We start from the raw sequence: 24468 nt of genomic DNA, 5'->3' as shown, positions 1-24468 counted from the left end.
CCTTTTGGTTAAGATGCTGGAAGGGGACACGGGAGAGTGGGGGTTTAATTCTGGCTCTACTTTACAAATTTCTCATGTGGTTTTGACAAGACACTTAAGGGGTGACATATGAAGAAGTATTTCGAGAGTGAAAGTAGGGACGAGCAGACTTTAGAAACCTGTGTTGCAAAACCCTGATCCAAAGCATCCCATCCAGTAGTGTGCCGTGGCTGGCTTTATCCAGCATGTCATAGATGGATAGCAGAGAAACAGAAAGGGATGATCTTCATCCTAAAAAAAATACATCCTGTAGGTAGCCATGAGCCACATCCTACGTTGTCCTGGTTTGCGGCACTAATGTGAATTTGGTACTAAACCAAGACTGAGCCTGCCAGCACACAGGCTGGGGGGGGACGATGGGTTCGTGGTGATGCTGTGTCAGTTCATGCAGCCCGCCGGGCACCCACTTTCTGTCCCTGCTACTTATGCCAGACCTCAACTAGAAACTCCAGGGCGAAAGAGCTCCTTATTCATCTTGTGCTGCAGCTGCAGGCTGGCATGTCTGAGCCACCTCTGATCAGCAACCTGTACCTAACACAGCAGAATTAACCCTTCTATTTGCCTGGTAACTTTCCCCCCACCCTGTGGGTTCCTTTTTTTCTTTCTTTGCTAATTACAGGAGTCTCAGAAAATTATTAAAACTTGGCTCAGGTTCTTGTTCAATGTATTTATCAGGAAGAGGCCATTTGGTTGGAGAGCAGCTTTGGGATGACAGCTCTCTAGCCCAGTGTGCTCAGAGTGGACGCCATGCTGCTGTCATGGGTTGGCAGTTAAACTGAAGACTGAGCAACTATCGGCCCCACTGGCATGTGCAGAGGGCTGCAATTATAATTTGCGTGACTTGCAAAATCCAGCTCCACATGATCATTCCCATCTCCCAGTCAGCTTTTTTTTCCTGACCTTTTACTGTAGAGATCTATAACAAAAATATTTAGGCTGGTTTGAATGGAGTATGAATGGATGCCTCAGCTCCAGCTCTTTCCTTCCTCTTTAGATTTATTTTATTTTATCCTTATTTGGATGAAGTAGAAGGTAATATTACCTCTTGGTATGGCAGAAGCCCCAGTCCCAGTAAAATCTTTGCTGTAGTAGTTCACATTCTTCATTTTTTGGCTTTCCTGCTCAGTAAATGACGGTTAATTAGTAAATTGCGTGGGTGCAGATTTGCAGTAATATGCAGTCCTGTGCTTGCTTGGTTCAGGCTGGGAGCTGGCAGCTGGCAAACCCTGCCGTGGGAGAGCCCCCAGCCCGCCTTCATTCCCTGTGGTGCTGCAGCCCCAGGACATGGTCAAGAAGTCCAGCCAGGGAAAGAGGGGAACGAGCTAAAAATGATGATACTGTCCTAAAAACTGCCTCCAAGAGAAGGGAGCAGGGGAACCTTCCAGCTGCCAATGGGAATGTTAAGGTCTCTGGCTGCAGAGGGAAGGAGAGTGGTGGGTCTAGAGGAAAGAGCTCATGCACAGATTCTTGTGGTTTTTACAGCTCTGTGCAGATATCTCCTTCCATGATGTAGTGGGATGAAACAGAGAAGGCTGTTTGTGGAAATGAGCGTGGGCTTCACCCTTGAGGGTCTGCAATTTCCTGGTAAGTTTTCTTTTCATTTCATGGCACAAACTCGAGATGCCCACAGACGGTAGCAAAGGACACAGTGAGGGGATCCTCACATAGGGCTAGGAGACAAGGTCTTGGAGCAAGTGACTTCTCTTCTCCTTAGTGACCCGCCTTGATTCTGGGGCTGGCACCTGGCAAGGCGATTTAAGACAAAAACATGAATTCTTGATATTTGTCTGGTATAAAATGCATGTGGGCAGGGGCAGTTTGCAAAGCACCAATGCAGGCTCTAATGCAGCTGAGCATGCTGGCTTTCTGTTTGAGCTGTGGGTGCTCCTGTGCCTCATCCCTCCCAGGGGACCTCTCTCCACTGTCACTCCTGGGTTTCCCATATGGATCTGGCTTGCTCCATGCTGGCTGATGCTTGTCCTGTGGTATCCCATGGTGCCGGTCACGTGCCAGGGAGTGGTGCTGAGCAGCTCTGGCATTTTCCAGGTGCAGGGGCAGGACTGTGGGCAGCCGTTGGTGCTCAGAGGCAGGGTACCTTGCCAGTAGGGTTGTTCCACTGGCATGCAGCCCTTCCAGGAGTTTCCTCTGTAAATATTTGTACATCAGGATATCTAAGTTTACAAGATCATTTACAGGAGGTTCCTTTTTGGCAGAGATTTCCAAACAGATGGCCCCAGGCCAGCAGTGGCAAAGTGTGAGTGTGCTGGGGCACAGTGGGTGTCATGTGCAGGAATGCTACCTGCAGTTGCTGCCCGTGCACATGGTGTGGCTGCAGGGACCAGCAGCTGGAGGGGAAATGCGTGCTCCCAAGTGGTGGCTTACTTTGCTGGAGGGAAAAAGTCTGGACGGTGTGGCAGCATCCATGCTGTGAGACGATGGGCTCAAGGCTGGAGCACAGAGGCTTGGACACTTGTCCTTCATAGCATCCTGTGTCTCAGGAGATCCTGCCTTGCCACTGGCTCTGCAAACCTGTGCTGAGCTCCCCAGGAACATGGGCATCTGCATCCCCATTCTGACTCCAGCAAAATCTTAGCTCTGGCAAAATGCTGCACAGACTCTGGCTGAATTCATATAACCTCTCCAGCTGCTGGCTTGTGGGTCCTGTGAGCCTGGTCCTGTCTTCTGCAGAGCCTTTGGGTGAGCATCCTTGTCTGCCTCTTGCAGGGGTTTGAGAAGGGTTACATGCCTGATTTATTCCGGGCTGGAGGCTGCCTGCCCTGCGCTGTGTTTGTCCAGCCTTTGTGAGCTCATCCTTGCCTGTCCCCCAGCACTACAGCGTGCTGTGCGAGTGGTGGGGAAACAGTGTTTATAAATAAAACTCTGCAATAAATTGCCTTTCATTCAAACAATAACAAGAAGAAAGGTTAGGTTTGGGGGAGAAAGCCACATGTACACTTGTGGTTTAAAGAAAATAAAAGTGCTTTTCTTAGCACTTTGTAAGGCAGACTCGGCTCCTTCTAACCAGATAGGAGCCTGGCAGGTCCCAGTTATATTCCAGTAAATGTTCAGGATATGGTGTGCCTGGAGGTTTCTGCCGAGAACTGAGAGCTCCAGCATGTAGTGGTGGGGAAGCACCCGGCCCCGCTGCCTGCAGAGCCCCACAGGGACCTTTGCTGCACTGCTGGTTCAGCTCTCCTCAGGCATTGGTTTAAAAAAATTCCTCTCAGGAATTCTGGAAGTTCAAGAGCCCTAAAAGCTTAAAACTTCCCAACCGATTCCTTGGACTTTGTGTCTTTGTCCTTACACAGCCATTTTCTCTTTTATGAGAGTGGTTTGCTGGGGGTGTTGCTCTGTGCAGCTCCACCGGTCACTGCTGACAGCCTGGCCGAGCTCAGTGGGGAGAGGTGCCAAGGGCAAGGGTTTGCTTGGTGTCAGGGCCAAGTGTGCAGCCCTTGTCTGACAGCTTTGTGGGGTTTGGTTCAAAGAGAGCCTCAGCACCACTGTTGGCTCTGGTCATGTGAGTTGCTGGCAGGGAGAGAGCTCTTGATGCCTCTGGTGACGTGGACAACTACCAAATAGGACAAACATGCACCTTTCCTTGCCGTACAGGATAATATTATTTATTTTTTATATTAAGGTTTGCCCTATGTCAGATAGTCTGCAGCACTTTATAGTAGCATTTACAAAAATGGCACTTTTTGGCGAGCAAGCCCCGCCAGCTTCCTGGGGTAAACTGATGCCAGTTACGGAGAAGGATCACGCTCCTAGAAAGTCAGTGGGATGTGCAAATGGTAGGACAAGTGTTGGCATCTGCGTGGGCAGTTCATCCCAGCAGCAGATCCCCAGTGTCCCACAGGCTGGAGCTGCTGGCATCTTCAACTGCAGGGAATGGAGGCAAGCAAGAGGAGATTCCAGCCACAGATGGCCTGTTAAATCTCTGTGACACATGGATGCGTGTAAGTTGTATTGAAGCATGCATTAAGCCATACTTGTTTTCAGAAAAAAAGTGAATGGTAACGCGTCTGCATTTCTAAAGCCATGTCACAAAATAACTGTCTTTCAGCAGATTCTTGCCTCTGTTGGGCTTTTGTATCCTGCAGGAATTTAATTTGCTGCATAAGGGGAGAGGGAAGTTCCCCAGAGGCAAAGGGATACTGTGTGCAGAACAAACAGATAAAATCCATTCTGCACGCAGAGGAATCTGGGCTCGACCTTCCGCTCTGGCTGACAACTTGATGTACAAAGCTGCACAGCCACTGTGCACAGCTGGGAAACACTGCATCAGCACAGCCCCGCTGTTGTGCTGAACCTTCTAACCCAGAGCGAATGCAAAGATACCATAGAATTGTGTGTGATAGCTGCATGTGTGTAGGATATGAGGCTGACTTTCCTTTTTTTCCAGCTGCCAGCTTGCTGCATAAGCCAGCCATGCTGCTGTTATCACTGTGGTCCTGCGTATCTGCCTGCCTGCGATTATGTTGATGACGAGTTTCAGATTTAATATGCAAATAATGTGAAATAGCATACATAATGTGCCTCCCTGGGCTCTCTGTACAGGCTATAGGTGTGTTTGGTGTGTGTGCTGACTCCTGGAAGGTGTGTTGCCACCAGCAGGAAAGAGAGCTTGGTACAGAGCCCAGTTTCCCCAGTTCCCCCCTTCTTGGCTGATAAAATCATAGGAGTGAGCAGGCATGCAAAGAAGCCCCGTCGGGTTTGCTTACTGTGCTGATCGCTTCGGTCCCTGGTCCCATCCACTTTGCCATCTGGCAGGATCCGTAGGAAGTGGCCCCCGTTGCTGCAGTATAGGAGTTTGGGTTTCTTGTAGTTCCCTGGGGGTAGGTTGAACTTTTCGGTCAGGGCGGTGAAAGTGGTGATTTCCCCCTCAGCCATCTCTCAGCCTCTCCCGGTGGCCAGGCTGCAAGAGATGTGGTGGCGTATGGCAGGGGCTGCAGCACCAAGTGCTTGGCACATGCTGCTTCTGCCAGGCTTTTAAAGGGAGGGGAGGGAGCCTGGGGGTCCCCAGCTGTACCCGGGCTGGCTGCTGGGCACGTGATTCACACCACGGCTGATGGCCCTGGCAGTGACACAGCTCGAAAGGTGATGCACCTCCAGCGTGGGAGGTGCAGGGGGGGGTGTCTCCTCACTGGGTGTAGGTGGGTGATAGGAACTCTGTCCTTTTAATTTTATCTAAAGTAAATTCTGTTTTCTTTCTGCTTGATGTACGTACTAAAATTATAAGCTAAAAAAAAAAAAGTTTGAAAAACACCCAGTGTCTGATTGAAACCCACAAGAGGCAGGAAGGGAGCCCAGGTTAATAACTCTCTCCAATATTATAACTTTCAAACATGATTATGACTAGGAATTGCAACACATACCGCATGCCAGATAGCAAATACTACTTTGTGTCTTTGGCACTCTGTATCTCACCTGGCCAAGGCACACACATGCTGAAGATCAGAATAAATGTTAGATATTGTGGGAGATGAGCAGGGAAGCAGGAGGCTTTCATTGCCTGGGCAGCAAGCAGGTGATCTACCCATACACTGATTAATGGTATATGGAAAAAAGGAACTTTGAGCATAGATTATACCGTGTTTGTGCACCCTTGCATCTCCATAAAAGTGGTTAAAAGGGAAAGGCAAAGCTCTGGCTGATGCTAAAGGGTGTAACTGGGCCTGGGGCACTACCAGCCGCTCAGAAGCAACAAGCGACACCTTGTGAAAGTGCTCCTTCTTGCAGGGCTCCTCTGCTGTCCCGGGGGACTGGGGAAACGCACGCAGATCACGCTGAAACTCATTTTGCAAGACACCGTTTGGGCACGATCCCTGTTTAAGCAGACACCGTGCCAAAACCTGAAGGCGTCACCAGACCAGTAAGAGAAGGGTGCTGTGAATGTCGGAGGGTGAGAACTGCCATTGCAGCCGTGGCCGTGGAATCAGGAGGTGCCGTGGCCAGGTACGGGTGTGGACCAGAGTCCCACGTGTATTCCAGGTATATTCAGATTTATCCGAGTGTTTCTAGCCTTGAAACTTAATTTAAAATCTCCCATGGATATTCTGTCTTTCATATACCAAGTTCTATAGTGCTTGTAGGGAAGGGGATTTATGAACAGAACAAGACAGGGCACAGCATAAATTAAATCTAGATACAGGAAATTACTTTAAATGTTTTGTATTCCCATAGCTATATTATGGAAAATATTATACCATTACTGTTTATATATATTTATAGGTTGTAAAAGTGTCTCTTTAGCACCAAATTGTGCTGCTGGTACACTGGGAGCCAGTATCATACTGTGTGGGTTTGCTGTGGTACTTAAAAGAGCAACTTGGGAGATATTGAGGACTGCGACTCTCTGCAATACACACGTGCATGTATACATGTAATTTCTAAACATTTGGCTGTAAACTCTCAAGTATTTAAATTTGCAAATGCAGCTGCATGGAGGGGAAGCTACTTCTTCAAGTGGATCCCAAAAGCCTGCAGAAGATGAGAATTTCTGCAAGCTGGATTGCTAAAATCTGAAACCTTGCAAATAGAGACTTCATCGCTGTTGCTGACAACACACCCAGCCATTGCAGCCAGCTTTGGTTAGTACAGAGACTTCATCCCTCGCTCTCAGACATGTTCCTTCGGGATGTCTATCAGAACAGAGAGATTTCCTAGGAGAGGAAAGCATGACTGTAAAGAAGAAAAGTATTCCCTGCCATCCCAGGCCTCTGTTCCTTCTGGTAGCTGTTGGTTCACAACAGCTTCTCTTTCCTCCTGCCCATCAGCCTGGGTTTTGCTGCAAATAGAGGTATTAAATCTACAACAGCTGAATACAAAGTCAAAATGCAGGTACAAATTATTTTAAACTTTTCCCCGCTGCCCTCTCTCCAGAACTATTTTCATCTTAAGTCACGTTTGCTGGACCGGCGCCTACCAAGTGTTATTTTACCAACCCAGCGCCTCCTCAGCTATATGTTGTTTTGCACTGAAGGCTGTTTTATTTCCCATCTAGGTTCAAAACTTGTCCCTTGGCCAGTTCCTCACCATAATACCATGCACCTCCCCAAAGCTCACTTTTGCTCTGGAGCTATTTGATAAGCCCAAAGTATCAACTTTTTCCCCAGAGAGTCAGACCAAGTTTTACAACCGCCTCTCTCGATGCCCTTGCCCCTGAATCTCACATAAGCCGCATCCCTCTCAGCACTGGTGTGTTCAGACTGTGCCTGTTTGGAAGCTGCAAAGTTTCACAGATTCCTCCTTTGACACAGACTGGTTTTTGGGAAGTGCTTTCTGCAAGTGATAACGCGGGCTAGCCCCGGTATCCTGTGATGAGGTTGGTGAAGCAACCCACAAGAGCCAAGCAGCTTTATGGTGCCTGGTGGCTTTCCAAAGCAGGCAAGACACTAAGTATAGCTTTGAAATCCTTTCCTAACACAGTTGTCAGGCAGGTGAAATTAGGTATTTTTCAGAGTGTCTGGTCCCAAAATTTATTTTTCTGTCGAGAGAGTGTACTTTTCTTGTGGTTGTTCAGTTTTCAATGCCAACTGTCTGCCAAGATTTCGCTGAACGAAAGCCTTCAAGTCATTCAACATAGTACACAAGGGTTTAGTGCTTTACTGAGCATTAATCGAGATCAGTGGCATTGTATAATTCCCTGGAACTAAAGCTTTTCTTGAACCTTTATCTGAGGGTAAAAGGCACTTGGGAATCTCCTGGGTTGATGAGATGGAAGTGAGAAACAAATATCCCAAAGCCAAAAGCTCAGATCAGGGTCTTGGCAAACTGAAAGCTGCAGCCAGCACGAGTGAGGAGCAGGCTGGGATGCTGTCCTTGGTCACCTGAAGGTCTGTGCGTTCAAGGGCTTCTAGGGATACCTTTAAGAGAGCAGCTTGACTGGCAACGGCTTCTTCATTTTCATGTATTTCCTTTAAGGGTGTTTTGCTATTTTTAGGATTAATGCAGTGTTCACCAGCTGCCTTTGACTCCACAAGAGGAGCTGGATAAACGCTATTTTCCACTCCAGTTGTCTCTCCTTGCCTAAATACTGTTGCTTTTCTCATACTACTTTGACCGTGGAGTTGATACTTTACACACACCACCACTTGTGGCCCTACTATTATACTTTTGGCAGGAACACGTTAGGTTTTTATGGGAATTAAAAAGCATGACAGAGAGAACCTGAACCAAAGACAACATAAAGGGCCTTATTTCTTTCGGTAGAAGCCCAACAAAATTATTCAATAGCTCAAAGCAGAACAGAAAGCTATCTCCAAGATGCTAAGCTGAGAGGCACCACACTCCAGCAGTTATTTGGTGCGCTGTGGAGAAAGGAAAATATTCCAAGAGGTGGTTGCTCTAAGAGGGGGGGTGGCTGCTGCCAAGCAGTTGACGCTGCCAGTTGCACTAGGACGGTAAGTTGGAGCCCAAGTTGGAGAGTGTTTGTCCAAGTGTTTGTGTTCATGGCTCTCGTTTTTCCTCCTACTCCTGCATAACATGCTCACCCACTTCTTTGTGGGCTTCGCCATGCTGTGTTGCCTAAGAAGAAACCACCACTGAGAATGACCATCACTGAGAGCTGGAGCCAGGGCCCCTGCTCCAGGGTAGCCCTAGCTCCATGTGCAGACACAGGGAGCTGAGGGACCTGCCAGCAGCCCACTGGCACTCAGCTCTTCCTCCTGGGCTGCGGGAGGAGATGTCAGAACCCCAAAAGATAAGAAATAGCTTTCTGAAGAATAAAACTCTTAAGTCCTTTTTAAACCCAAATATTAATTTTAACCAGGTCCTGCTGAACTTTGGTGGGCTGGAGCACTGCAGCATGTTGCTCCTTGCAGCAGCGAGGAGAGACGAGCCCAGCACAGGACCAGAATAGCTGTGAAATTCTGAGAAGTTTGGGTTTGGTTCCAAACTTTATCGCTGACTGCTACAGCAGCCAAACCAGTGGCTTTGATGTGAAATCCCAAACTCTGCAAGCATCTGAGTCTGAACATCGAGGACTGGTTACACTGCCAGGCAAACTCTGTGTGAGCTCCAAAATAACAGCTCATGCTGGGGGCCGTGGAAAAGGAGTGAGGGCCTTTCCCCTTCCATTTTAAAATCAATGCAGAATTCACTGGATAGTACTTTTCTCCCCTTTGCTTGTGGTGTTGATGAGAGTTTGGCAACTTAGGGGGTTGCTAATGGTCCGAAATCTTTTTGCATGTCTAGATTGTCAGGTCACACTAGGACCAGGCTGTTTGTGGCTTCAAGGGTACTTTCATGGCTCTTCTGTGGCTCCCATGGCACAAATTTAATGGCCAGCTAAGACTAACCTCCCATTGCTACCATTAGTGCCCCAGTTTTTTGGTAGCAGTCTCAGCAGAGGAGCCAAGTGGGGAAGAGCCATGCTGGGTCCCATGGGGCTCCCAGCAGAGCTGGCCACACTCCAGTCAGGTCCCTCTGCATGGGGACTGTCCCTGCAGTGATCCCTGCTCTCCAGGGAACTAACCCCATACCATTTCTGGCCACCCCTCTGTACACACGTAGTAGCTGGAGACCACCAGGATGGCAAACTGTTGCTTCTCAGCTGGGAGATGAGCATCTTCCACTACCAGTCACGCTCATTAGTAACTTAATGAGCTGTCTGGTCAGAGACTGCAGAGGTTACCTGGACCAGTGCGGTGACAACTGTGAGTAGACAGAGTCCCTTACTGTGTTACTAAAATTTCTCTGCCAGTTTTTCTTCCCTGTTCATCTCTCCAACACCTCCTCTCTGCTCCTTTTTCTTTAGACTCCTCTTGACTTACTTGAATAGATCCATTTTCTTGAGATCAGTTGCAGGAATTTTGCATGTTCATGAAAGCACATTGCACCAGAGGCTGGTGGACCTCAGTGTGGTGTCCGCAGCTGAGCACGCTGGATTGTCAGCACAGCCTCTCCACAACCACTGATGCCCAAATGATGCCTCTGTCCCACAGGTGGGCCCTGCAACCATGACATGACCAGCTAAGGTGAGCCTATTTTTTTTTTTTCCTGAAGTATAAAATACCTAGCTACGACACGGAGGAAACCAGAAGTATCTCACCTACTATGGGTTAAAATTCAGGTTGACTCAAATACGTTAAAATTGTCCTTGGCTTTGGATGCAGTTCTTTATATAGGATTGGAAAAAATGTTCTGGATGGCCTCTGTTAAGCACCCCTTCAGAACAAGGTGGACGTGTTGATAAAAAGAGCAATTAATCACAACTATCACTTAGATGATGAGCTGAAGATCATACAGAAAACTCCAAACAGGCGAGAAGCCAGCTAGACCCAGGATTCTTAAGGTTTTGTCTGACATCAGTGTCTCCTGAATCAGCCTCTGGTGAATTCATTGGAAACACTCCAGCTGGTTTCACTTTGGAAAGTGTTGTTTTCTCTGTTAAAGCAGAAATCATGTTTCTTCCAGGGTGTGTGACTCAGCTGTGCTCAGACAGCACTGCCTCTTGATGTGCTCATTTCTTATTCCCCCTTTTGACTGCAGCCACCTGGAATGGGCAGGCACTTCCCAGGCAGTTGAGACACTGCATACGGGAATGGAAAACAGAACAGGTAGAATATTTTTAAGGAATTCAGACTCTGGCTTTCCTCCAGGGGAAACAGCCTCAAGTTGTGCCAGGGGAGGTTTAGATGGATATTAGGAACAATTTCTTCCCCAGAAGGGTTGTCCAGCACTGGGACAGGTTAACCAGGGATGTGGTGGAGTCACCATCCCTGGAGGGATTTAACAGACATGTAGATGTGGCACTAAGGGCCATAGTTTAGTGGTGGGCCTGGCAGTACCGGGTTAATAGTTGGACTCATATGATCTTAAAGGTCTTTCCCAACCTAAACAACGATTCTGTGATTGCCTGTCCTGAGGGGTTCCTGAAGAACCCTTGCTTAGCATGGTGGGCTGACAGGTACCACTTCAGGGCAACTGAGAACTACCTTAACATGCAGACTAAAAATCTCTTGGATAAACAGGGATTTTATTCATCGTAAATTTTAGTGATGCATTGCATGGGATGGATTTCCTCACCCAGGAATGGATTAGAGATCAGCAAGAGGTTTCCCCATGCACCGGTTGCTCCAGGAGCTGCAGCACAGTGAGTCTGGGGTTATCGTCAGCATAGGCAGCCTGCAAGGGCTCTGCCTTCCCTTTGAAGGGCTGGCAGTGCAAGGCACGGCTCAAATTCTTTGGGCTATGGATCCTCTTAGAAGGACTTAATAAATGATTAGGGAAAACATATGATAAGTATGTAATAAATCATTTTTTGTTAATCAGCAGAATGCATTGGCTTGTTTCTAGTCCGTGTTTATGGCAAGGTGATTTTATCTCTAGCAATATGATTAACTGCTTAATGAAAATATATTTATCAGTCAGGTTTTACTCCTTATAAGGGAGTATGTGGTATAAAGTGTGACCAAGACTGTAGAAATTAATTTAACTAATCCCTGCTGTCATCATCTGCTCTCCACCAGAAAACACAGTCATTCCGGTTAGGTCACAATGGCTTTTTGTTAGCAAACCCTGCACCCCTCGCACCTCGGCAGACCCTGACGGATGCTGTGGCACTGCTGTGGTGCCGGCAAGGAGCTCTGCCCAGCCCGAGGCTGCCTCTGTACTGCACTGGAGGGACGTGAGTTCAGTCAGGCTGGATTTTGCCTTTTTATGCCATCCCAGCCCTAATTTTGCTCCTGTCTCATCTTTCTGCACAGCAGAGAGGGGAGTGGGGATGTGTGCCCATCTCAGGGGAAGAACCACATGGGTGAGGACCTCCCTGCATGAGGGCCTGCCAACAGCTGGCTGTTTTGCTTCAAAGCCACGCGTGACTTCCATGAGGCTTTGAGGCTGGGACATCCTAGCCACTTCATCAAGCTGGGACATCCAGTGCAACATCTCAGCAAACTGGTGGCATCCATGGGGAGATGGGAAAACAAAGCGATGATCCACTTTCTAATTATCTTCCAGCTTCTCCCACCTCGCCACCCACCTTTTGCAATCTGATGATTAACTTAATTACAGTTCCAGCTCAGGACTCAATCCAGCCTGAGAGCAGGAGCCTTGCCAGGAATGTCTTGCCCTGTGTGTCCTTTGTGAGTCCAGACCAAGACCACAGACACGTACACGAGTAACACTGGCTGCAGAAGCAAATCCCGTTGCCTCATGTAGGAGATCTAAGCGCCATCTCCCACTGCAAGCCAGATGCGTGGGACCTGCTTTATGGAAATAACACATTGGACGGAGAATCGCCACAGCTCAGCCTCCAGCCAAGGATGGGGCAGAGGATGAACTGTACCCAGGGGGCGAGGGGACACCTCTGGGCTTTGCAGCAGAGGCAATGCAATTGCCGGATTACTGGGAGGAGTGCAGGGGTGGCTGTGGCCCCACTGCCTGGTCCCTGGCTCCCTCCTTCCCCAGGCAGAGAGCTCACCTTTATTTTAAGACCTCATTCACAGTGTTTGCTGGTGAGGCCAGCCCAGCCAACGCAGGCGTATGCTTTCACTGCAGAGCACTCAGCACTGGAGCTGCAGCTCTTCCCTGGGAACCAGGGTCTGAGCAAGGACCGTGGCTCCAGGGTTGGGCTGGCAGGGCCAAAGCTGTGGCCGTGACCATTGCGTCAGGTCTGGTGGGGGCTGACAGCCTGGGGTGCAGCTGCACCCAGTGTTTATCCCCTCATCCCAGGGGATTCACTGTGGGCACGTCTTGCTCTGCTGCCCCACTAGCACTGCAAGAAGTGTCCTAATTTCAAAAGGCAATTAGTGGAGTAACTCCAAGGGCTTCCCTTTCCCTCCAGGAGATAGTGTGCATTGCCAGCCTTTTACAAACACCCTTTCCCCCTCTCAGGCTCACATTGTGACCAACATAAAGCATTGTCCCTTCTCCCTGCTTTGCTGCAGTGCTGCCTCCCAGCACCTCCCTCGTGCAGACTGAGATGCACCGGCACATGGAACTGGCTGGGAGCAACCACTAACGTGTTACAAGTTGCACCATCCTCATGGTCTCCTTTCTGGCACCCCAGGAGGATGGCTCTGGGCTGCTGAGGACCCAGGGACGATGCTGGGTGCAGGCACCTTGTTTTGGATGTTTGCTACCAGCCAGCAGGTGGTTAGCTGCAGGGTGTGCACCTCTCCTCCATGGGTCTGCCTGTGCTTTGATTTCCAGGGGAAAAGCATCTGGAAGGAGTGGAAACCACAAGGGATGCTGTAAAAATGAATCAATTATGGCTGAAATGTTTTGTGATGGAAATCCTTCTGGGCTGGGGGCACTCGGCATGGCCATAGTGATGTAATCTTCTGCCTCGGCTCCTTGCTCAGCAGCCCCCAGGTGTGGAGGGGGTCCCTGCAGCGGGCACCCCATCTACACCCCACTCAGTACCCACTGCCCAGTTCCTGGCAGGCAGGGAGGTTAAGCTGGGTGACACTTCACCTGGCTTGCAAATGTCACTGTCCCCCCTGCCACCCGCCCCCAGAGTCTGTGCAGGACACTGGGCAAAATGTCAGACCACAAAGCAGGAGTGCCCAGGCTGTCTGGGCTTGCGCTGTAGGTGTGGCTCCTACCCGCAGCCACCAGCTCCTGCCCCATGTGCCCACAGATGGATGGACAGATGGATGACAGTGCCAGCCGCCACCGATCCTGGCCACAGGCTGGCTTCTTATGGTTTTGTTTTCCTGCTCTGGTTATGGGTGCTTTTCTCTCCAGCTCTCTTCCCTTCTCTCTGCCTCTTGGAGCATTTTGATATGGGAGATGCAAACGTGAAGCTGCTTGCGCAGTGGAGAGCTACTCTGTTTGCATGCTGGCTCTGCCTGGTGAAACCAGCGGCTGATGCCACATGACAGACTAGCCCCAAAATTTTACTCTGTGCAATAAAGCTCTTATGCCCAGGGGCTGATCTGGTTCTCCTCTTTGCAGCATGTCCCGTCTGAGCCCTCTGGTCCCACCCCAAGCAAAACCTCCTGCTGATGGTCCCATTTCAGGTACATGCCTGGTCACCCTCTCTCAGCCACAAGGCCATGCCAATCTCTCAGCGCTCAGACGGGTCCGAAATCTCAGTATGCTCTTGCTAATAAGGCATGAAGCTCAAATTGGGACCTAAAAGTAGGAATTTTCACATGGTGTCAGATGCAACACTTCTTGCAGCTGGCCCTCTGAAGGGTGGCCAAGTTCAATCAAGGGTTGGCTCAAGCTTCAAAACTGGGATACGAGTTTGGGTTCAGACTTTATGCCATGTCCTTCCCCAAAGCAGAAGAGGATGTTGGAATTGAGGGTTTCATCTCTAGGCCAAGTGAAACCCCACATCCATCCTCATGGTTAACCATCAGTAGACATATCATCACTCAGAAATCGAGCTTCCTCCAGCATAATCTCAGTCTTGGTTGTTCCAAGGAAAATCACTTGGGTTTTGGGTTTACCGTAAGCTCAGCAGTGATTTACTATGCTGAAAATGTGCAGGGAGTTAATTACATTCATTCTGAAATATTTGTATAACGACTATATAGCTTGTCTTGTTCTAAGAAAAACTGGCTGGAAGAATTCTGTTCTTAATTTTGCTGCTCAAGATCTTATTTTAAATGTAGTACCTAGTAGCTATGGATGCAAACTTCTGTTTTTTTTCTCTGAGCTGCCTGAGGAGATAGCTTGGGCTGTGTTTTCCTGTGCACACTGTTTCTCAGTAACTTAACAGTGTGACAAAAGCTTGAGATTGTAATTGCTATTACCAGGAAAATCCTCCAATAAATAATAATTTTCTTATCTGTGTAACTTTAGGGCTGGAGAAAATGCCTTCCCGTGTAAAACTGCAGTGCATAAGAGCATGCAAGGAGAGTTTCAAGTGTAAGACTGGAGCAAGAGAAGCTCAAAGCTGAATATTGGTAAGTGCAGATGAGCGGGTCAGCAAAAAACCCTCAAAATAATTAGCGGTGGATAACTAGCCACTGGAGTAAGCTAGTGAGAGAAGCTGTGCATCTCCACCTCTTGCTGTCTGTAGAGCCAGATGGGTCACTTCTTTGTCTTCAGGCAAAAATTGGGAAGCTGTCAGTTCCAGGCAGCGGGTGACTCTGGAGGCCCATGGACACTGTGCTATTTGTCACCCTCATTTGCAGCCTAGAAAGGAGCATGAATCACATGCCGGGATGTGCCAGACCTTGGTAGAAGATACAGCCCTAATTCTGGTCCTCCCTGTCCCAGAAAGGGGCACGTGCATCCATAAAGAGGTGGGCACCAATTTGGTCCTTGCTGTGACACCTGTGAAGAAGGCAGCGTGACTGCAAGCTGCATGTCAGCAGGCAGGAGCAGGCAGCCGCTTCTGCACTGCTCCAAGGAAAACACTGCCCTGCCTCAGACACTGCTGCGGGTTTCCATAATGGTACTCTCAGGGGCAAGGGGGTATTTTTTGAAGGCTATTCTACCCTTTCTGATGTCTGTAAACAACAAACAACCATAAAAAGCACATTGCAGCAGAGAAGTCTGCAGTTTTAACTACCTGATGAGACTCAGCTGCTGTAGCAGAGCGCTGTCTGCAGAGGTGACACCCACGCTGTTTATTTCCAGCTCCTGAGTGGGCAGTCTAGAGACATGGGGATGTTTGTCGTGCCTGGTGTTTTCACAGCTGGTTTGGGGGAAATCTATTGGGATCAGGCTGGCCCACAGGGATGCAGCTGAGGATGCTAGACACAATAGGAGCCAGAAAGATGCCCTGGATCATCTAATTGGGAAAAAAAGCCAAACTACATCAAAAAAATCTAGGATAAAAAAGGCAGCCTTGCGGTTCCCATGGGATGTGAGCATTGCCATCTGGGCTGTGCTGCAGTGGTGCCGGGACATGGGGCTGCTTTATGGGCTGGGAATAACCAGAGTGCCAGGAGCAGGCTGTAGTAATCTGCCTGCAGGGACTCTGCGTGTTGATGTTAATGTTTTACATGTTTATGGGGTGTCTCCTTCCCAGCACAGTTCATAAGACATTTGTCCTAGCTCAGCTGAATTTTTTAAAAAATATGTAAATGCACCCCTCTATGTGCAACTTTCCCCTTTGAAACCTGGCTGGTCTTAGGGCACAAGCATCCCCTATTCACAGAGCGACATGGGCAGGAAAGGGCTGATCCAAGCTGTGCTCACACAATAACATCCCCCCAAACGCCTGATGCTGCCAGCTGCCTGCCACGGGCAGCAGGAGCTGGTCAGTGAGCCCCGAGGTAAGCTCTGGCTCCGCACCCCAAAAGCAGCCACTTGCAGCAGCCTTGGGCATGCAGCCCCCAGCCTGGAGAGGGGCGAGGGATGCAGTTCAGGAGCAGGGACCGCACCGCACTGTGCCAGCTCCATGGCTTGGGGAAGAGCAGCTGCCATCCCTGCTTGCCCAGCCGGGGATGCCATAGCCAGAACCCTGATGGGTTTTTATCTGTTTCTTACTTGGGAGCCACACATTCAGCCCCCACGCTGGGGTACAGGGTCCCCAGGGAGTAAAAGAGCATCCCCTGACTGCCTGCACCACTCGCTGTGGTTCCTGTGGCAACCGCACAGAATTGTGTCCACATCGGGTTAGGTGTAAACTACAAAAACCCCATTTAGAGTTTGACAGTTAGTAAACTCTTGCCATCAGTTGAAAGTTTTTTAGAACACCCCGCAGCAAAGGGAATATTAAGGAAGGGGAAGGGAGGGTGATTTACTTGGTGTTAAATACTTGCATTTTATGTCCATGAGTTGACCTGCAATTGAAACACAGATATAAAGGGGGATGGAAATTCCAGTGGAAAACGCACCCAGTTGAGTAGTATTCCTCTGTATACATAAACATGCCCTGTGAGGATGTGCAGCTGTTAGAAAATTAACAAATGACCTCTCTGGGGAAAAAAAAAGAATGATCGGAGGAGTGGGTGAAAGGCAGGGCAGCTTTGGGGAGGCTGTGGGAACGGCCCTGTGCAAGGTCCAGGGGCAGTTTGGAAATGCAGAGGCAACAAGGTGGTCTGTCTCCTGCTTGGATATTACAGGGATGCAAAAGGCTGCCTGTGCTCACAGCTGCATGCATGCCTTTGTCCCAGGCAGCATGTGGCAGGGGAGATGTGTAGAAAGCAGCCAGGTCATCCAGCACCGAGCTCTGGTGACTGGCACAAGTTTCAGGGGGTTTGTGGCTGCAGGGTCTCTGGTAAATGCAAACGGTTTAGATCTGGAGTTCATCTTCTGATCCCTCGCTGAGATTTGTCACGGTAAAGATCTCCCCCTCCTGTCCGCCCGGGCAGTGCGGGATCAGAGCAAACAGTGAAATAACTTGGTCTGGGCTCCTGCTCTTTTTCTCTGACCTGAGCACAGATCAGACAGGCTCAGCGTGCAATTTGGGGGCCACCCGAGCCAATGAGGGTGACTGTGTCCCGAAGGACGACTTGCAGCTGGCAGACCCTAGGCTGCGGATGGCACCTGTATGGGCAATTGTCACCTTGTACGGGCCACCACCAGGGCTGCTGCACCTCAGGGTGGTCAGTGCCTCTCGCAGGATCCAGGGAAGGGCCCTGATGGGCAGAAGAGCACTGTCTTGCAGTGCCAGGAGATCACACCTGGCCCTGCCACTCTGCCCATGCAGAGGGACACATGGGCAGAGGAGGAGGAGGTGTGAGTGCGGTGAGGAAGGGCATGGGCAGCACTGGGCACCAGGAGGTTGTCCCAGAGCAGTACTGGTGATGCCTGAGGATATCTCTGGAGGAGAAACCGTCCTGCCAAGGTGTCTGATAGTGGTCTCAGGGCAGCAGTGAGAGCTGCTCTGGGAGGTGCTGCTGGCGAGCTCAGGCTTTCTGCAGAAATAAGGTCCCTGCACAGGCGAGTGCTGGCAAGGCTCGTCTGCAGGTGGGGCAGGCAGTTTTACTAACTCCAGAGGCATGGGAAGAAAAGATCCAAGGTCAAGGCTGACACCCAGATTTCAACTCTTGAAGCAAAGATCTAAATTAAGAGCCAGAAGCAAGGCCAGACTTTATGAGCACAGGCAAGTCGTGAGTCATTTATGAACTGTGTCTAGACCATTGTGGGCAAAGTGCAAATCTTTGGGAAGACAACTCAGAGAGGACAACAACAGTCCAGAAATAAGTCTGAAGGGGACACAAGGGTTTTGGATGTCACCTTGTGAATCAGCAGCACAGAGCCACGGCTGGGGCTGGACCCTGGGCACAGCAGCTATCCCAGCTCCCCCACCCTGCAAAGCACTTTGTGCAGAAAGCCCTTTTCTGCCTCTTTTCTGGCCTTTGTCCTCAGGGTTAGCTGTCAGGCGTGGATGCCTCAGGCTTGGAAATGCTGCCTATGAGATGTCTGCTTGGTCCATCCCCGTGCAGCTTGCTCATACTGCATGCTTTCCCTGGGCAGGGGAGCTGGTTTGGGATGCAGGGGCAGCAAGCACCCCAGTAAGGGGATACACACCCCAGTAAAGGGGTGCATGGGCAGCAGGCACCCCACTGCAGGGGAGCTGTGCAAGGTGGCAGGTCAGAGCAGCTTTGCATGGTTTTCCCAGCCGAGCATGCGGCAGCGGGGATGCATAGCTGGGAGGGTTTGCCACTTTCGTGCCAAACCCACAGGCTGTGAGCGGTGCCAGGGAGCTGTGCTGTGCCCTGTGGGCAGACAGAGCATGGCAGCTTGTACACCTGGGCTGGAAGGAAGAAGGCTGTAATTGCTCAGTGACTGTAATTATTGCCCTGTGCCATAAAGCCCGGCACTGGGCAGTGGGGCAGTGCCCCATGGCTGCAGGAGCCCCAGGCTTTCTTGCTCAGTGTGAGGGATTCCCTTCTGTGCTCCTTGGGTTTCCAGCTTTCTGGAATAGCTGCCTTTTTCACAGCAGTAAGCGACCCTGTGTACAGTGTTGGTTTGGTCACCAGATCACTTTAACTGCTGTTTTCCTCCTCTTCTCTCCTCTCATTTTTATCTCTCTTTTTCTGCTGGCACCACTCGGAAGGATGCAGTTTTTCCGGGGTGATTTCATTCCTCTTAAAGTGCCTCTGTCTCTTCCTGGGAAGGGTCAGACCCGGGAGTTTGGGAAACCACAAACAGAAGGAGAAAGGGGGCTCTTCTGATTAATTTTTTAATTATTGAAGACCCAGAAGAGTGGATTTTGTTACTTTATTAAAGCAAAGGTTAGGCTTTCAGCTGGACTATGGATGCGTGTTAAGATGCTGTGCTGAGGTTAATAGAGTAATATTTAGCACTGACTATGTATTAGCTATTCTTGAAAGGAATTCATAGTTATTAAGCATGGCGCTCTTTGAGGGCCTGTGTTAGCCTTTATCTGCCACACTTAGCAGCTGGGAAAATGAAGCGGTTTTTGTTATGCTGTTTTCATTAGTGCACGAGCAAGCTTTTAGAAAGAAAAGAAGGGCTTGTGTTGGCCAGTTTTGTTACCTTCAGATGCCAGGTGCTCTGCACTCTCAGACCTGTCTCTGCCTTCTGCCCTGGCTGAAGCCCATTGCTGCCTCCGACCCAGGCAAGACCTGGGGGTCCCCATACCCCAGGAGGGCAGTGCCACCCCGCCACCTTAAACAGGGTACACTTGCAGCATTTAGAGTATGTAAAATCTGCGAGTCACAGATTGTTTCTGCAACTGCTCTGCAAAGCCTCAGCATCTGCTTGTGTTCTCCAGCATCACTAAAACAACACTGCTCTTGGAAACAAGGCAAAAAATAGTAACTTCCATCACTGAGAAATACTGAGTCAGGCATCTTTCTTCTTTAACAAATGAGGAGAGAGGGAGGATTACTGCATTCATGAAGGCCACACAACATGCCAGGGCAGAGATACCATGACAAAGCAATAGTGTCTCTCGCTCGCTGAACTGGTTTTCAACAAATTCTTCAGCCAAGAAATTTCTGTTGTGAGCCATTTAGAATGACAAACTCAGACAGGCCTCCAGTCCAAATGATACTCACTTACAGTTCTGCAGTGGCAGAGAATATGTACAGGTTTTCTAAAGTTTATTGATTCCAAAGGTCAAGACAAATCATTGCCTGCCGTGTTCAAGGGCGGGTAATGCATCAGTACCCAGAGTCAGCCATGCCAGAGCAGCCTGTGAGGGGCAGGCCAGGCTTTACCATGCACCTCCTTGGAATATATGTTCTTCTTTAGGGAATGTTTACTAAAAGGGTTTGTAAGATACAATGCAGGTGATGCATCTTGAGGACCTGGTTGTGGTCTCTCTCAGTTGCACAGGCAAATATGCCCCAGTCACACATCACTCTTCAGCTTGTCTCTGGTGGCAGCCGGCTCATCCAAAAAACTTCAGGTCCGGGGCTGTCCAGCACAAAAGCCTTGAACCCCACCCTGCAGCTTTGTCCGCACCGGGGGCCATGCCCCTGGGCCCCTCACCTTGCCTTTATTCTGCCACTCTGCTTATGAAAGGTAGAAAATGCTTCCCTTGAATCTACTCCAACTGCAAAAATCCTGGTGGCCATGACCTTCCCCGTGGATTGAGCCTGCACTGGGGCGTCATGGTTAGAGAGATCCCAGTGATGGGCAGGCTTTGCCTTCTGGGAATTTATCAGGGTGATAGGTGCTTTGACCTGTTCTTAATGCTCATTTTTCTCCACCATTCCTTGCAACCTCTTATTTCTGAACCCTGATTTAGAAAGGGGTACATTCATCTCATCTAAACTCCTGTGATTTTGGGGGTTATGAAATTAAGGGTGATTAAAGTGGGGTTGTTTGCAATGGGTGAATCTGTTTGGCATTCCTGCATCCAGCATTCCCGCAGTTCTGGAGAGGAATGTGCTGCTCTTGCAGGTAAGAAGCTCGATGAAGACAGACCCAGCTGTATTTTCAGAGGTCACTCTGCAATTACCCCTAACTGGTGTTTAAACAATACAGGGTGAGGCTGGCACACCCACTCTGATGGGAGGTGCCCCAGGACCTTCAGGGCTGCCAGGGGTCAGGGCATCGCCTGCCACCTTCCCTGCGCCTTCCTGCAGCTCTTGCCCGCTCCCATGGCCTCTCGTGATGGATCGCACACTGAAACAGCGCCAGGCTCCAAGAGGCAGCAGCTCTCCTTTGATAATCTTATTTCCTGCTAAGCAGAAGCCAAAAACTAATAGGAACTTCTGTAATAGGCGTGTGCTCCCATGCATTTATTCCTCAGCCCCCTCACTCTTTGGCTAGCAGCCCTGCAGCAGCATGCAGGGACATGGCTGCATGCAGCCATGCCCTGCACCACTCCTCCACACCACGCTCCCACTGATGGAGCCGCTTGTGCTCCGCTGCTCCCAGGGGGGTGAGACAACCTCCCCCTCCCCAGATATGAGTCCTGGGCTCTTCCAACACTGCAACCTGAGCACAGCAGAGCTTTGCAGTGGCTGGGGGTGGCATTTGCACCTAAAGGTGACACCAATATTTGGGAAGCGGCAAGTCCAGGGAGCCTGTGAGGTTCAGAGGCTCAGGAGATCTGGGCTTAGAAAAGGCTCTCTGAATTGTACCAGCATGTGCGAATCTGCTCTTCTGTTCTGGGGGGGGGAGGCAAAAAAAAAAAAAAAAAAAAAAAAAAGCGTCATTTATCTGGCTGTTAAAGGGGTGCTTGCAGTTATTTTGGTGTGGGTGGTAGGGAAGGTGCCTCTTCACCCCTCCTTCTCCACTGAAATCACCATCAGGCATTTGCTGGGAGAGCTGGGATTCATGGGCAGGGGTGCCTGTGTCCCATCTCCAGCATGAATGGAGTGGGTGGGCTGGCCCTGAGAGCATCTGGTGTAATGAGTGCCCAGCCAGGTGGTAACCTAAGCCTGGAAACGGTCTAGGTTGGAGCCTGCGGGGCTTGGGACATGGGATTTGGGATACAGGATGTTACAGCTGACCCACAGGATGCAGGCACCACCGGCCACCTTCCTCAGGCACGCACCAGTCTGCAAAGCCTTGGCCAAGTGCCTGAAAGCAGATGGACTCTGGCCCAGCACCATGTGAACTGCCCGAACCAAACAGCCAGGTCTCGGTGGGACGGAAGGCTGCCAGCTGGCACCGCCAGGGTTACGCTGGGTCTGGCCAGACAGGCAGCAAATACTGCTCCTTGCTCCACAGCTGTGCCACCTCCCATGGCAAACAAGCACTAGAATATTGTATCTGTCCTGTTTGGAGGAAGATCACCCAGCACCCCCCAGCCCTGCACAATCCCAGCATGTTTGGCAAATGGAGGCAAATATTTGCAGACAAAAAAGACTGAAAGGGAAAAGCCAAGACTGACCAGGCCAGACAAAGTGAGTAAGAAATAACCCTTGATCCCCATCCCTGTGGGTGTGCAGAGCCAAGGGAGGGTGGTGCAGTGCAGGTGAGGGGTTTTAGTGCACAGGATGCTAAGGAAAACCACTCTGCAAAGCGGACACATGATCCTGCAGCAGGGCCACAGAAGGGGGGTGTGTGGCCATGCCGGCACCCACAGCAAACCTTGTCTTGAGGGTGGTCATGGGTGCCCCGCGAGTGGCCGAAGCCCTGCAAAACCAGGGCATCCCACAGCCAGCCTGGGTTCCACGGGCAGCACGACGTTGGGATGGACTCCACCACCAGCTAGCAAATATACCATTAAAATAAAAATTGCTGATTGCTCCCTCATTGAAAAGTTACAACTTTCTTTAATTAATACCCTAAAGCTAGGCTTATTTCCTGCTGAAATGTGTGTGCTTGTGGTTCACGATTGCAGTGTCTATGAAAAGTCCTTCTTTGTGCCTTCCTCCCCAGACTGTGGCTTACACAAGTACCGGCTGGCTGAGAAATGGCTGGAATAATACGTGGTTTGGTTGGGTTCCTGCTCTAATTAAGGGCCATGTCCAGCACCTAGGAGGTGGTGACGACTGCACTCAGCTTAAAGGAGGCTGATTTCTGCAGGGAAAGGACAGCAGTTCTTCCAAAATGACCCTAGGAATTTTCCTGCAACAGGTAGACAGCCCCAGTGGGGAGGAACAGCTGGGAGTGCAGAGGAGTGGGAAAGGTCCTTCCTAAGTTCTGTTATTTTTTTAATTTCTGACAGCATTGAAGGAGAAAACAAGTATATAAGTAGGTGCTTGAAATTCTGATTTTGGTCTCTTCTATGACTGCGTCATTGGAAGCACATTAAAATAAGAAGAGAGAGACTGCAATAAAACCACCTCAGCTATTATCCCTATGAGCCTTGTGACTTAGCCCTAACTCCTCATTACCGCTAGGCTCTGAGCTGCTAACTGCTATCTAAGCCAAACCAAAGATGCCAAATATAAAGACAAATTGCTGCAGTTGCCCAGGTTGGGCAGGCACAGGTGCTGTGCAAGGCTGAGCCTCTGCACACCCCCACCGCTCTCTGGGGCCACATGTCCCGCTGCTCCCCTTCCACCTCCCTGAGCGTTTTGGCTTGTTTGTGCCACTTAACACAATGGCTGATAAAGCATTGACTCAAAGCAGAGAGAGGGAGACACAGAGCTAACAGCTCCCCATCACCTCTGTGCCAGAGGGCAGGGGTCCTGGGTACCTCAGGGCTTCAGCTTTAGGAACAGTGGGCAGGAGCTGAACACATGCAACTGACAGGGAATCAAGTGAAAGGAGCCGTAGCCAGCTGCATGATGAGCTGCCTTCGTTGGGAGGAAGATTAAGGTCTCAAGAGTGGGAGGAAGGCCAAAGTCATTTGAGGAGCCTGGGAGGGAAAGTCTGTCCCCTGGGCTGGGGTGGAGCTGGGAAGGAAAGTTTATCCAAAGGGCTTGCAAAGCTCTGGGTCTGGCTGGAGACCTTGGTGGACCTGAACTCTCTCCAGCCCTAATCCAAAGTGCATGCTCCTGTGCATCCTGAGTGCTCTGGAGGAGGCGAGGCTGACCCAGTGTTGGAGGGAGAACAATTGGACATTGTGCTGCCTTATCGCCACTGAGCCCAGTCCTGCCCTTAGGAACCGATTAAACTTTAGACCCCTGTTTGTGCAGATCTTCCCATATGCCTCATGTCCTCTCCGAGGTGATTGCTGCAGGGGTTGAGAGGTGCCTGGGCTTCCCATTACCACCATTAGCACCCCACCTCCCAGCCAGCGCATCTAGTCCAGGAGCCAGTGGGGACAGGCATGATTTTGGGGTTCTTGCACACAGCTTTCACTGGAGAAGGGAGCAAACCCTGCAGCAGGCTGGCAAGGTGATGCTCCCACCAGGGTGGCCACAGCAGCTATCCAGGCTGCTGATGGGGCTGGGGGTATGTGCTGGAGGGTACTGGTACCTCTAAGTGATGGGCAGGGCTGGGGGTGACAGCTCATGCACAAGACCCTGAGGCACTGTCAATGTGCCACCCCCATGGCAGCAGCTCCCTGAGCTGGATGGGTCACACGGCGTGCTCAGCCTCTGAAGCCCCTGGGCAGGTCAGGGCAAGGAGTGTGTGCCCAAAGCGAGGAGCTGAGCCAGCTCAGGGTTCATCTTTGCAAATGGCACAGGCACGGAGTGGGGTGTTGCTGGCGTCTGGCCAGGGAACCAGAAAAGTCATACAAAATTAATTTTACCT

At 50.2% G+C, this 24468-nt stretch overlaps 1 protein-coding gene across 7 annotated transcripts in view; it reads right to left on the bottom strand.

Moving 5' to 3' along the window:
- FGF1 (fibroblast growth factor 1) overlaps positions 1 to 24468 on the bottom strand; it is a 58793-nt gene that overhangs the window by 13381 nt on the left and 20944 nt on the right. For 3 of the 7 annotated variants that reach the window (XM_080398192.1, XM_080398194.1, XM_080398193.1), the window contains exon 2: positions 4761 to 4954. In XM_080398192.1, coding sequence (XP_080254318.1) covers positions 4761 to 4929 — 169 coding nt within the window. In that variant the 5' untranslated portion in view covers positions 4930 to 4954. The other 4 variants (XM_080398196.1, XM_080398195.1, XM_080398198.1 and 1 more) reach the window with 3 other exon arrangements.

Source organism: Falco punctatus (genome assembly GCF_963210335.1).
Source record: "Falco punctatus genome assembly, chromosome: 8".
Lineage (NCBI taxonomy): Eukaryota > Metazoa > Chordata > Aves > Falconiformes > Falconidae > Falco > Falco punctatus.
Note: the sequence above shows the minus strand (reverse complement) of the source record. Positions and strands in the feature narration are given on the sequence as shown.